This window comes from Typopeltis vanoorti, chromosome 25 (assembly GCF_054136105.1).
Source record: "Typopeltis vanoorti isolate ZY-2024b chromosome 25, IOZ_Tvanoo_1.0, whole genome shotgun sequence".
In the NCBI taxonomy this organism is placed as follows: domain Eukaryota; kingdom Metazoa; phylum Arthropoda; class Arachnida; order Uropygi; family Thelyphonidae; genus Typopeltis; species Typopeltis vanoorti.
Genome location: NC_143573.1, coordinates 79,310,151 through 79,324,830, shown reverse-complemented (window position 1 = coordinate 79,324,830; position 14,680 = coordinate 79,310,151). Strand labels below are relative to the sequence as shown.

At 35.1% G+C, this 14,680-nt stretch overlaps 1 protein-coding gene across 2 annotated transcripts in view; it reads right to left on the bottom strand.

Annotated features, from left to right (window-relative positions):
* The window catches only part of LOC150092875 (uncharacterized), a 164,498-nt gene that overhangs the window by 105,603 nt on the left and 44,215 nt on the right, over nucleotides 1–14,680 (bottom strand). For both annotated transcript variants that reach the window (XM_090414799.1, XM_090414798.1), the window contains one exon: nucleotides 1,548–1,731. In XM_090414799.1, the coding sequence (XP_090270925.1) occupies nucleotides 1,548–1,731 (184 nt within the window). The remainder of the gene's footprint in view (nucleotides 1–1,547; nucleotides 1,732–14,680) is intronic.

The window sequence follows — 14,680 nt, the reverse complement described above, 5'->3', positions numbered from 1 at the left end:
GTGGGCAAATAAAAGGTGAACAAATCAAATTTCTACTCACTGTTTCCAAAATAAAATTCATCATGAAAATACCCAGAATGAAAATCAGTTCTCTGATATCAAGCTCTCACTGAAAGTATTATACAAGGATGGTCTGAAAAGACTCGACTCGGCCATAGATGGCAACACTATCGGCAAGATTTTTTTTTCTAAGTTGGTACATCTGTCATAAGCATCCATGTGAAATTGCAAGTCATTCTATCAAGTAGTTTGTTCTATATATCTGTCTGAAGCAAAAGTGTTGTCTGTATTCCTTGAAATGGATAAAATTGAGTATCGTGTAGTTATAAAATTCTTTGTAAAAGAAGGTGTAAAGCCAAAAGAGATTCATTCAAAGTTCATTAGCATTCTTCCCCTTCATTTTCGATAATTAAGAAATGGGCTGCCAAGTTTAAATGTGGCCGTACCAGCCATGAAGATGATCCATGTGAAGGATGTCCAAAAAAGTGTAACACCACCAGAAATCATTGATCAAGTGCACGATATGGTATTGGATGACCAGCAAGTCAAAGTGCGTGAAATTGCAGAGACTATAGGCATTTCAAAAGAATGTGTTGGATACATTTTGCATGAAAAATTCCAAATGAAAAAGCTTTGCACAAGATGGGTGCCACGCTTGCTCACAGCAGATCAAAAATGCAGTTGCATGAAAATCTCTGAACAGTGCTTGGAGTGTCTTAACAAGAATAAAACTGATTTTGTGCATCGATTTATTACTATGGATGAGACTTGGATTCACCGTTACACACCAGAATCCAAACAGCAGTCAAAACAGTGGACAGAAGCCGGTTGTTCAGCACCAAAGAAGATAAAGTCGGTTCCATCAGCAGGAAAGGTCATGGCATCGGTGTTTTGGAATGCTAAAGGCATTTTGTTTATTAATTATCTTGAAAAGGGTAAAACAATAATTGGGGAATATTATTCCGATCTTTTAACCAGACTAGACAAAAAACGTCGTGAGAAAAGACCCGGTTAGTAGAAGAAAAATATCATCTTTCATCAGGCCAATGCACCTGCCCTCAAAGGTGTTTTGGCAATGAGAAAATTAAGGGATCTGCACTGTGAATTCTTGGAACATCCACTCCACCCTATTTCCCAGATTTGGCTCCCTCTGACTTCTATCTCTTCCCAAAATTAAAACTCTTCCTCGCTGGTCAGCATTTTTCTTTGAATCAAGAGGTGACGGCAGCTGTAGAGGGGTATTTTGCAGATCTTACTGAGAACCACTACAGGGATGGGATAATGGGGCTGGAGCATCACTGGAATAAATGTATTAGTCTTAAGGCAGATTATGTTGAAAAATAAATATAATTTTGAAATTATAAATGCGTTTTTTTCATTGTTTTTTCATTAGGCCGAGAACTTCTCAGACCATCCTCATAAATAAAAAATACTATAAAATATTAGAGCTATCAGAATCTAAATTTAAAGCAATTCAAAGTACTGAGAGCAGCCTGTTATTTTAAAAGCAATATGTTGCAGCCAAATGAAAAGTAAAAAGAACTTACGTGGTTCACTTGTTTTTAGAATTTCAAGAGATGTATGGGAGGAGTTATATTTTTTCATACTCTCACGAAAAATAATTTTCTCCCCATCTAATGTAGGATCAATTACTAACATTCCTTTACACCCAGCATATCGTATTTGGAAAGCAGACGGCCTTTCCTCATTTATATCTAATTCATCATACACCTTAATGAAAAGGAAAAAAGGTTGCTTCAATGAATAATTCTATTACTACTTATTCCTCAATAGATGGATTTCTGCTTAGCTAGTCATAACTAAATATTAACCACTCAAACAATTGTATAATAAAATAAAACAAAAATATTTCAAAAATAAATATGTAAAAAAATTTCAAGTTGAACGTTAGAGACCTCTCTCTCTCTCTCTCTTCCTCCCTCCCCTAAAGATAGCAGGGATGATCAGTAATATTTTCAAATCTAACCAAGTTCAAAAGCATACAAGAATAAGAGTTTGAAACTTTATGCCAGATCTTTTCTACTGTACGGAAGTGAATTACCTTGATGGACCTGTGTTTCACTCAGGATTTCTCCATGAGTGCAGGTCACAAAGATGCCTCCAATGATCTCGATCTTGAGCCTCTCTCTTCCATGTTATACCCATAGATTTCACTAGTGAATCTTCCCATCTTGTAAGTGGTGTTCCTGGTTTTCTCTTTATTCTTGGTTGCCAGTTGAGTATTCTATATGTCCATCTGTTATCCCTGAGTCTGGCTATGTGATCTGCCCATCTCATGTTGCTTTCATATATATACTGCAGTTACCACATCTTTTATGCCTGATCTCTTTCTTAGTTCCATGTTTCTAACATGGAAGCGTGCAATAGAATACAAATCCTGTGTTCTATTGCATGCTGAGTTAATCTGAGAGTCTCTTCTTTTCTTGTCATGTTCCATGTTTCTGATCCATATGTAAGTGATGGAAAAATGTCACTATTAAATAGTTTTGCATTTGCAGAGATGTCAAGATTTGGATCAGTAAGTGTTTCTTTCAGTTTGTTGAATGATAGCCATGCAGCTTTCTTTCGTTTTGCTAGTTCTTCAGATAAATCATTATTCATTGTTATTGTTTGTCCTAAGTAATTGTAGGAGTCAACTTGTTAGGTGACTGTCACTTGTGTAGATGTTTTTGATCCACTTTGTTTTTTCTATATTCATTTCTAAGCCTATCTTACTGCTGTTTGTGTATATTTTTTGACCCATTTCTTCTAGGTCTTTTGGGTTGTGGGATATTGGTACTAGATCATCGGCAAACATAAGGATTTGTAGTTTTTCACCATCTATGCTTATTCCTCCGTTTAGGTTATATTTTTTTTTCAGAATGTGTTCTAAAGTGCTGGTAAATAGATTTGGGAAGATCACATCGCCTTGGCAGAGCCAAAGGCGTAGCTGGGGAAGGGGGGGTCCGCCTCGGGTGGCACTTTGAACCTATTTGAACTTTTGCAGTTAATTTTAAAATACAGTCTCGAGAACTCAGTTCCAAATATTATAATACTACAGGGAATTTTCCTCACAATTGCTGTAAGTGTTGCTAGTTATGAGAGAAGTTTTTCTAAATAAAACCGATTAAGAATTGTGCACATTACTATGAAATGGACTTCGCCAATGTCATCGACGATTTTGCTAACAGAAAAGCAAGAAAAATAACATTTTAGAATGTTGAAATTAAAGTTTTACTTCAAAAACAAACAGTGTTTTAATTTATTTCCCTATACGTCGTTCTGACTTTTTGTAGTATTTTTGGTGTGTATTGAGAGGGGACGGCAAACTCAGAGACCGCCCCGGGAAGCAAAAGCTTTAGCTACACCACTGAGCAGACCCCTCTCTTTATATGAAATATAAGTGAATTATGAACCATAAAAATTGCAGAAGAAAAAAAATAATAGAAAGTGGACAAATAAAATTCTTATGAAAGAAAGTAGGTTAAACTCTATTAAAAAACTAAAATTAGACTCAGTATCAGACAAAACAGCGGATTTAATCTAACTTTCAAACATACTGAAAGTTAGTATAAACTTGACAGTTTGTGCATAAAATATTTACAATTAGGCTACTTGCATATAGAAGCTAATCATCATCATCTTCATCATGAACCATGGACTCACTGCCCGTTGGTGCAGTGAGTCCATGGTTCCGTCCGATGCCTCCTTCACTATCTTCTTCCACCTTTCTTTGTCCAGTGCACAGTGTCACAGTTTCTGTAAACCCATTCCACACCAGTCCTTTATCTCGCCTATCCATTCTCTGTATGGTCTACCTCTTATGTTTACACCATCCATAATACCAAACATGAATGTCTTTATCTTCCGGTCCTCACTCATTCTGCAGATAATCTTCTGCATTAGATTCTCCTTTAGTTGTATCTTCCGATAGAGCTCTTCATTTGTGATTTTGAGCTCACTAGCAAGTATTGGATTCTTTAGTAAATAACAAATTAGGGCATAAGATTAAAACCATTTCGAGATATAATGAAAAAATAATCTTAAAGATTTAAGTAGAACCAAGAGACCTAGCCCTCATATAGATATATATAAGCCAACAAGATACCATGACGAGGATATAAAATTAGTATATAAATAATACGTCATCAGATTGAAGAAGTACTGAAGAGAATAAATGATCAAGAAAACTTGATCTTGATGGGCAATTCAAATTTGGTTATTGGAGAGGGAGAAGAGGAGATTATTGTTGATTTTGGACTACATAATCATCCAAAAAAAAAAAATTTGTAACCATGTGAAAATGTTAAAGTTTTATCCTGAAGCAGATTTGAACACTGATCATATCCCAGTCATCATGACAAGTTATTTATGATTGAAGAAATCATGCATAAATAAACCATACAAAAAAAGAAATCTGCTATATAGATATATATATACACACACAGATACATATCCACAAGGAGATGTGCTTTGCATTATGGGAGATACTGAGACAAGGAGTGATGAGAGCTTGGTCCACCTTTACTATGAGTTGCCTCAGTCCTGAACTACTTCAGGCGCAAACTTTGTTTGCCTACACTTGGGTAAAGGATTAAACTAAATTTATTATAGTCTAACCAAGTGGAAAATAAACTTCCAGCAAAGATACAGTATTTTTCTTTTTCACACATTCTGGCCATAGCTTTCCAGCATCCATTTAAAGTTGATGGTTTGAATTCTGATAATGCCAACTTAGCAAGTTTAATGCAATCAAAATAGAAAATTTTTTCCTCACATCAATAACTATCAATAAATTATCCTTATCTAGTTTATCCAAAATGTATTGGAATGTTCTTATGTAGTAAGTTTTGAAGGTAGCAATCACACCCTGGTCTAGTGGTTGTATTAAGAATTAGGTGACAGAAAAGAAAATTCCACATTCGGGTGTTCTAAAACAGGATGGCCGGGCGCATTGTCTATAATCAATAAAACTTTAAAGTCCAGATTTTTTCCATCAAATAGTGTTTAACTTCTGGAACCATTCATTAAAAATTTCTTTTGTAACCCAACCTTTTTTTTTATTTGTCTTCCAATGCACTGGTAACCAAGTTAAATTCCACACCTTTCATTGCCCACAGTCTTAGGGATCGATTAATGAGTAATGGTTTTAATACATGATCTCCTGAAGCACTGTTGCAAAATAACAGTCACACAATCCTTAGATGCTTTAAAGCCACCAACGCTTTTTTGTGATTTCGCTATATACAGGGTGTTCGGGATAAATTTGACATATTTATAATTAATTATATTTTTCCGTAAGTTACATGTATTAACACACACTTCTCTTCATTTAAAAGTTTGGACCCTTCTTCATTCATATACAAGATGTCAGAAAGGATGGATAGCTGGAACCCACCTGAATCATGGAAGAGAATAACTTGTATCATGATGATTCGTGCCCGCCATCAAAATAAGGATATTACGACTGCTGCCCAATGCTCCCTGAATACAGTAAAAACAATCAGGCATGAACTAGAGACTTGCAATGGTGACTACGAGGATGTAGCAAGAAGAAAGATCCCTAGCAGACGATCTGATTGCGTTCGTACAGCAGAATTCCTCGCAAATCTGCAGGAACAGGTGTTGAAAAACCTTGGCATTGGAATTCGGGCTTTGTTCGTGGAGTTGCTAACTATAGTCAAGCCCTGGATAACAAGGGTAGCCAATGGTAGGCCGTATGTATGGCAGCAGGATTCGGCCCCTTGCCACACCTCTGGGAAAAGTCAAAAATGGTTGTCTGAAAATTTCTACGATTTCACCAGTCCAAATGTTTGGCCTCCAAACTCCCCAGACCTTAACCCCATGGATTATTTTGTATGGGGCGCAGTTGAAAAAGACACCAATCGCACTTCCAGTAATACAAAAGCCCAGTTAATGGATAAAATTAAAACAGTTTTTGCGGCCCTTCCCAGGGAGACTGTAGCATCAGCTTGTTCGAGGTTCCGAAGCAGAATTGAAGCTGTGATCGATGCTAATGGTGGTTATTTTGAGTAAATCTTGTTGATAGTATTGTAATTAACTCTGCCTGTAATGTTTTTTTGTCAATTCATTAAATTTAATAGATACAAAGAAGATTTTCTTTTTCCTTACGAAACTGTCAAATTTATCCCGAACACCCTGTAAGTTCTGCTTGGCATTTGTCTACATTCTGTAACACAGAGTAATCCCTGATATTTAAAGCATCAAGGTAGCTCCACAAAATTCAAGTTTAAGTACATATGTACCATACTAGGAAATGATAATTATAATGGAAATATCCTTTTTAACAGAACTGAATTCAAATAGAAATTTTAAAAATAAGTGCTATTTGAACCATGTTAAATCAAAATATACAGTGTAAAAATAGAATTGCTTTTGTTTTCTAAAACATGTTATTTCAAAATCATGTAAAAAAAAAAAAAGTATGTAAAAAGAGAATTAGTTGTATATAAAAATGATCTAAATGCCCACAAAGACCTTAACAAAAAAACAGACAAATTAATAAATTCTTAGAAGCCAGGTGGAAAAGAAAGTAATGAAAAGCAGGAATCCTAAAGTGAAAAATATATAGTCACAGAAAAACGTTTTGGAAAAAAAAAAAAAAAAACATTATAAACTATGGATAACCAGACAAATATTAGCGCTAGCAATGCAAAGAAAAAAAGCAAAAAACCAAAAGGAGTATAGAAAAATATAAAACATATTGAACAGAGAAGCCAAGAAAGCAAAAGAAAAATGGGTCGAAGAAACATGCAAGGCAATCGATATAAACATGAGTAGAACATTGAAAGGGCATATGATATACAAAAACAGCTCAGTGAAAGGACAAAGACACTGAGCATGATCAAGAGTAAGGAGGGAAAAGAGCTAATTGAAGATGAAATAATGCAAAGATAGGTGCAATACACTGAATAACTTTATAGAGGAGAGAAATTAGATAAATCGCTTCTATAAGAAAGGACTACTTCTCCTAAAGTCAGAATTTGATTTGGCACTTAAAGAACAGAAACAGGCAAAAGCAATAATCAAAGAAGCAAAATGTGAACTATATAAACGAGCAATCAAATGCACACAACTGGAAAAATTCGAGCAGATTCTGATAAAAGCATTGTTAGCAATTCCAAAAAAAGCCCAAGCACAAGTATGCAAAGATCATTGAATATTAAGCCTATTATCCCAACTTCGTAAAATCCTAATTCGAATTATCTATTGCTGTACCAAAAGCAAAATACAGAAACATTTACCTGATGACCAATTTGGCTTTGGAAGAAACAGAAAGACAAGAGAAGCCATACTAACTCTCCAAATGATTGTAGAAAAAACACTTAGAATAAACACATCCATACTCATAGCATTCATGTATATAGAAAAAAACTTCTGTCAACATTGACTGGAATATAATGTTTAAAGTCCTCAAAAATCTGAAGATAGATTACAATGACAAAACTAATTTATCACCTATATAAAAATTCAAATCGCAGTCAGAGGAAAACAAGGGAAAGAAAAAAATAAGAAAGGGTGTGGACTCTCACCACTACTTTTGAATACAGTGGTATCTCGCTAATACCTCTTTAGTCCAAACCCTCCAGTAATTATTATTATTATTCTTCAGGCCTCCATGGAATCAAAAGATTCATCGTGGGAGGTCATTCCTAAGAAACACAAAGTCTATCAATACTCATCGAGGGGGGAGGTCCCCCCCTTGATAGATCCGAAACACATTGCAAAGCATATAGTCTCAATGATTAAATATCCTCAAGATAAAGTAGCTATAAGAGAGGTGAAACAAAAACTAAAAAATCTCAAAACAGATCTTCCACCATCATCACTATCTCAGGAATTTACCCAGGCAGTTAACTCATTGAGGACTGGGAAGGCGGCTGGACTCGATAACATCTACCCTGAATTCATTAAGAACTGTGGACCAAAAACTTTCAATGGCTTACTGCTATGTACAATAATATCTTGGACTCTGGCATACTTCCATCAATTTTTAAAAGATCTAAAATCATTGATGTCTTAAAACCTGGCAAAGACCCTACAACTGCTTCCAACTACCATCCTATTGCCTTGTTAAGTATCTGCCTGAAACTTCTTGAAAGAATGCTATACAACAGAATTTCTTCAAGTATACATAACAGAACTCCACAGGAACAGGCTGGCTTCAAACCTAACATAAGTTGTTGCGATCAAGTACTAGCCTTGACAACCTTTATAGCGAATGGTTATGAAAAACAATTGAAAACAATAGCGGTATTCGTGGACCTCTCTGCTACCTATGACACAGTGTGGAGAGAGGATCTTATCTTAAAATTCCTAGAAACTATCCCATCACCAAAACTAGCCAACCTAATTAATCAAATACTAGCAGACAGATGGATACAAGTATCTCTCAATGAATCCCAAAGTAAAATCTTTAAGATTAAAAATGGCCTACCTCAGGGGTCAGTTCTTGTCCCATTTAACTTATATATTAGTGATATCCCAGAGACAGCATCATGGAGAGTCATGCATGCTGACGATATTGCAACTCAACACTGAACATTCCAAAAAGCTGAGAACACCTTAACTGAAGATCTGGCTGCTTGATAAATACTTTAGACGATGCCGACAACCTAACCTGAACAAAACTGAAGTAGCATCCTTTCATTTAAGTAATATCCAGGCCAACTATATCCCAAAAGTTTACTTCAGAAATAAACAGGTGAAATTTAACAATCATCCAAAATACCTAGGAGTTACCCTAGACAGAAGTTTGACATTTAAATATCATCTAGAAAATATTGCTGGGAAATTAAAAACTCGTAATAATATAATGCATAAACTTGCTGGTACTTCTTGGGGTGCTGATGCCAACACACTGCGTACTACTGCACTGTCTTTGGTCTATTCCACAACAGAGTATTGTGCTCCTGTGTGGCTGAACAGCGCACACACTTCTTTAGTCAATGTCCAGCTGAATTAAACTATGAGGATAATATCTGGACCTTTAAGATCTACTCCTGGCTACTGGCTCCCAACTCTCAGTAATATAGCCCCTCCCTCGCTCCGCAAGACCCAAGCCTTAAGCAAACTATGGACAAAAATAATTGGAAACAGTTCCTTACCTATCCATCAAGACATTTCCTTCCATACGTCACTAAGACTGAAATCCAGGCACCCTGCCTGGAGGAATGCAATACAAATAAACAACCAGAACTTCGACCTTTGCAAGTCATGGGGAGAGTATTGGTTTCAACATACCTCCAATCTTCAAATACCCATCTCAAATCCGACATTTCATCTGGAGGGCTTCAATCTCCCTAGACATGTATGGACCACTTTAAATCGGATCAGAACAGGACATGGGAGATGTAAGCATCTCTTGCATAAATGGAACAGGTCCGATACTCCAAACTGTGAATGAGGAAGAGGGATCCAGACTATCAATCACATTGTGCTTGAGTGCCCTATCTACTCATTCTCGGGTTCTAAAGAGAACTTTTTTAAACTGACCCCAGAATCCCAGGATTAAGCTCTGACTCCTGATTCTTAATTTTGATGTTTAATCATTTCAACCTAGTGTACCCCTTTTAATATGATTTTTACAATTGTTTTTATGCTGTTTTATGTAATTTGTATTTTTTATTCTGAGACCTGAACATCATATAAATAAATAAATAGGGAGAATTAATATTAAAAATCACTGTCATCCTACAAATGCAATATCAGAATAAAGAAAGATAGAAAAACCAAACAAGAAATTTCTGCCTGAAAAATATTCAGATATTGCTTGAGGCTGTTTAGTGTGCTGCCTACTGGGCATGTTCTATTGTTCTGTTTTTCTCATTGGGGGTTAGTAATCTCCATTAGCTTACAGCTTATTACTGGGCAGAAAGGAATATTAGTAAGTATACCCAGGACACAATTCATTTACGAGATGGCAAGCAAATAAAATATATAAATAATAACGTGAACATTTTCACCTTGCCAACACTCAACACACGTTATATGGGTTCCAAATTTCTTGTTCGGGAGATATATATATTACAAAGTTTTGTAATAAATATTTCTGCTACAATGAAGTTCGACAGAATCAACAATATTATTGTCTTATTTCTGTTTTTCATGTGGAAGAAACATGGTAAAATGTCACTCCTATAATTATATCATGTTATAATGGCAAAAATAGTAAGAAAAAAATCATTTGCTTTCTTTTCAAAACACAAAGAAAGAACATTGTAACTTCACCCAATGAAAAAGAAAATACTACATATTTTTCTTCTGTTTGTAGTACAAAGAAGAAATCAATGCATATAAAATGTGATATGCAAGAGGGCAAAAATCTGGAAATTGGTTACATTATAACGAATAGAGAAATCATGTCAGAAAAAATTATTCACGTAAGAGTTCTAATATCAGCAGACATAATGACATTTTCTTCTAGGTTAGATACGTGGCATTGCTGAAGTAGCTAAATCTTTGCTACTATTTTACACTAAAATGAATGGGCATGTTCCCCAAGTGATTTACATTTGTAACAGTTGTCTTGCGCATGATTTATAAAATAAATTCTCTGAAATATCTGCAGATTAATTGGGTCTTTACCACTCCCCCCCCCCCCCAAAAAAAAGAAGATTATAAAACACATATGCACTTTTTCTTTTAAAATAATTCAAATCCTCTTTTTCAAGATAATTGTACCAAATAATTTATGATTTTTCAATAATAAAAGTGAAACTGATCATTAAAAATTGAGAAATTATTTTGGCATAAATAATATATCAGCATGTAAAAGAAATGTCACTATTTCTGTTAGGATATCTGCTAATCAACAACTGAAAAGGAATTCATCAACATTTTTGATGAATTCTGCACTACAACTTGAGGCACTTTAGTGTTCTCTCTTTTCTTTCTCAGCAGCAGTGAGAGTAACAAGCCTTTAGCTTTTCCTTCAGCTAAAAGGATATTATCAAGTATTTCTAAGACAGATTATTTCAGAAATAGCAACCAGCAGATACAGTAGAAGTAGTAATATTTAGATTTTTTTAAGAAAAACAAACAAAAATAATACTACTGAAAACTTTCTTTTGTGTGGTATGCATATAAACAATTTTGCATGGTGAAAATATAGCATTTCTTTCTAAAATTTCTGCAGACAGTAGAACAGCTGATTTTAGATAGCAAAGAAATAGTATGGTACAACAATCTTATTGCTGTATTTCTTTTGTCAAAACGGTAAAATAAAGTAATAGATTTTGAATACTGTCTAGAAAAGCTTTCAAACCTGTAGAAATTTAGTAGTTATGCAACTGAGTTCCAGGAGAGGATAAGGAGGGGAAGTAAGCATTAAAAAATCTTCAAAATGGGCAAAAATTTTGAATCATTCCATATATGATATCTTTCATATTATATTGCAACCTATCTATGAGAATAAGCACTGGATATTTATGTATAATTATGCATAATACAAAAGAAAAAAAAAAAAAAGACGAAGTAAGAATCACTGCTAAAATATCATTGGATATAAATTTTTGATACCAAAAAGACTCAAAATTGGAAACCAAGTAATGCAATTTAACATTTGTTGTTCATAAAAAAAAAAAAAAAAAAAAAAAAAAAAAAAAAAAAAAAATCATTTCTAAAACTGAAATGTGATGATCCATATAATGGTATTTTGCTAGGAAAGAAAGCAAAAGGTCATATTTATTTCAATAAATATTATTTTAAAATATAAATATTTGACATAATATTTTCAAAGCAAACATTTGAAAATTCGCGAAAAAAAATTGTTTCTATATTATAAGTCAAGTGAAAAACAATCAGTGCAACTCTTCCGGTGCACTGATTTGAAGAATAAAATACACCAAATTTACTATCACTAAATAGATTCATTGCAAAGGCTGATCGGTGGTCATTTCAGGATTGATTATTTTTGCCCATGTGAAATTCGTTTCAATTTTTGGGAAAAGACACAATATATCATTTTAGAGGAGGCAAAAAAGGTCAAATATCTTAGGACAGTAAAGGAAATTGCAAGTAACACAATAGACATAAAGACAGGTGACACAAAGGTCACTCACCAACAGTTAACTCACTAATGGCTCTAGAATAGCCATAACGGGATTAACAGCATAGGAAGGTAATGGCATGATAAAAGGTAGAATGCCGATGAAGTTTTGAACCATGAAAAAAGCTAGAGAGGTCTGGCTATTTCATCCACCTCAGCCGGTTGGTGGTGGTGGTGGGGGGGGGGGGGGTTAATAGCAGAAAATGAAAAAAAAACTTAAAAATCACTTGCAGAGTGATTCTTTAAGTTTTGAATGAACTCCTAAATGAAAGATGAAAATCAATGAAAAATAAAGTAATGACATGATGGAGAATAAATCATAAATGTCACAAATAATGGGAAAAGATTAATGCAAGTAAAAGAATTTACCTATCCATTAAGCCTAACAGCACCAGATAGAAGACACTCAAAACGGACTACAATGATTGAAAGAATGATGGAGGGAAGAGATCTGAGACAAGCAAAAAAAAGGCATTTAACAAGAAAAGAACAATATTAACATCAAAGAATATGTCACTGAGAAGAAAGAAGCATTTTATTAAAAATCTTTGTCTGTAAAGGATCACACTCCAGACAAAGATTTTTGTCCAGATAGAGCAGTGCCGTAGCTAGGGGAGGTCGGAGGGGCAGTCTGCCCAGGGCAACACTTTTCACGTGAGACACAATTTTATTTTTCAACAATTCTTTTATTTGTTAACTTAGTAATTTTTATTACTTAATAAGTAATTAGTTTTGAACTTAGAACTAAAATAAACATAAACAATGTTTTAAGTTATTTCCCTTTTTTGAATGTATTGAGAGAGGCAGCAAACTCAGGAACTGCCGCGGGCAGCAAAAGCTCTAGCTATGCCACTGGATCAGAGACATGGTGTCTTAATTTGTCTCTTCAAAAAAATAGACAAATCAAGACTTCAAGCATTCGAGACATGGTGTTGGTGCTGAGTGCTGAAGACTGCACAGACAGAAAGAGCTATAAATAAAGAGGTATTAAAAAAGACAGAAAAAGAAAAAAGACACATACTACATCAGTAAAAAGAAGAAATAACATGATAAGACACATATTAAGACACTCAAAATGGACCACAACGATTGAAGGAATAATGGAGGGAAGACTTGGTAGAGGGAGACCAAGAACGCAACAGATGAGTGACATTGAAAATGCACAAGTTACCAAACAGTCAAACTAATTACATAAAACAAAAGACCACTATCAACAGCCAAATGCTACTCACCAACAAATAGCTTAAGGATAAAAGAAAAACATAATATATTTATTGTCAGCCTGGTTGACTGAGTGGTTAGAGTATCTGCTCTCTAGCCAAGAGACTGTGGGTTCGAATTCCACATAGGCATGGCTGTTTGTAATTGTCTTCTACCTTCGTACATTCATTCATCCAAGTATATATATACACTCTCTCAAGATGGACTGGGTCACCATAGGAGAAGTAGACCCAACCCTCCCACAATGGGAGAGGCCTTCACCTTGTAGTCGGTGGAAAAGACAGGCTGATCAACATCATCAATCCTCAGCAAATCTAATTAATCTATTAAGAAAGTGAACCTAAAAACATCTGAAATTATTATTATTATATGACCTCCAAGGGGAGTCCAAAGGAAGGGCACCTACTCTACAACTCTCGGTCTCCAACAACTACAACGAACCACAACTACCATCATCATTTACACCAACGGCATCTATGGAAAGCACCCTTGGAAACTGAGAATGAAGGCTGCTAAGAAGGGAGTGAGGACTAGATTTTTCTCTTATAGAGTGGTGTGTGACTGGAATGGACTGCCACTGAATTTTGTGTGTGCAAGCAGTGTGAATGAATTCAGGAATAAGTATGATAGCTGGTGAGTGTAGTATGCGGCCTCCCTCGAGGCCTCTCTTAATAATAACAATAATAATATGAAAGAGTATTGTAGTAAATGTTGCTGATTAAAGAACTGCTTTAAATTACTTTTCAGACAGAATCTTAATATTACACTAGAAAGACGATGTTCATAAAACAGAACCTTACTGGATCCATTTTTATTTGAAATTATTATCCTAAGACCCCCATGGACTCAAAGACTCATCTAGGAAGTCCTTTTACCATACACACAGTTCATCATACCTTGCCTTAAACACATTCAAATTCTCTGCAGACGCCACACTCTCAGGCAAGGCATCACAATCATTCACAATTTAGCATACAAAAAAAAACCTGCTTCTCACTCCCTTGTTCACACCCTTCTTATACAGCCTCCAGGGATGACTTCTTGTTCTCCCCCGATCTCCCACGATTTTATGAAAAACCTTTTCAATACTGATCCTATAACAACCCCTTACCAACTTGTACATCTCTATTATATCACCTCTCTTCCTCCAATCCACAAGACTCTATAAATTGCATTTCTCAACCTTTCCTCATATTCAACATTCCAGAGATCAGAAACTACCTTAGGACCCTTTCCAACATCTCTTCGTCCTTTTGAAAACCAGATGACCATAGTAGTCCATATGTTGTATAATCAAGACCTTATACAACAGAACAAGAATCTCCTTACTCCTACAAGTTAGTGTCCTCTGCACCGTTCCTAGAATTCACTGTGTTGGCTCACAATTTT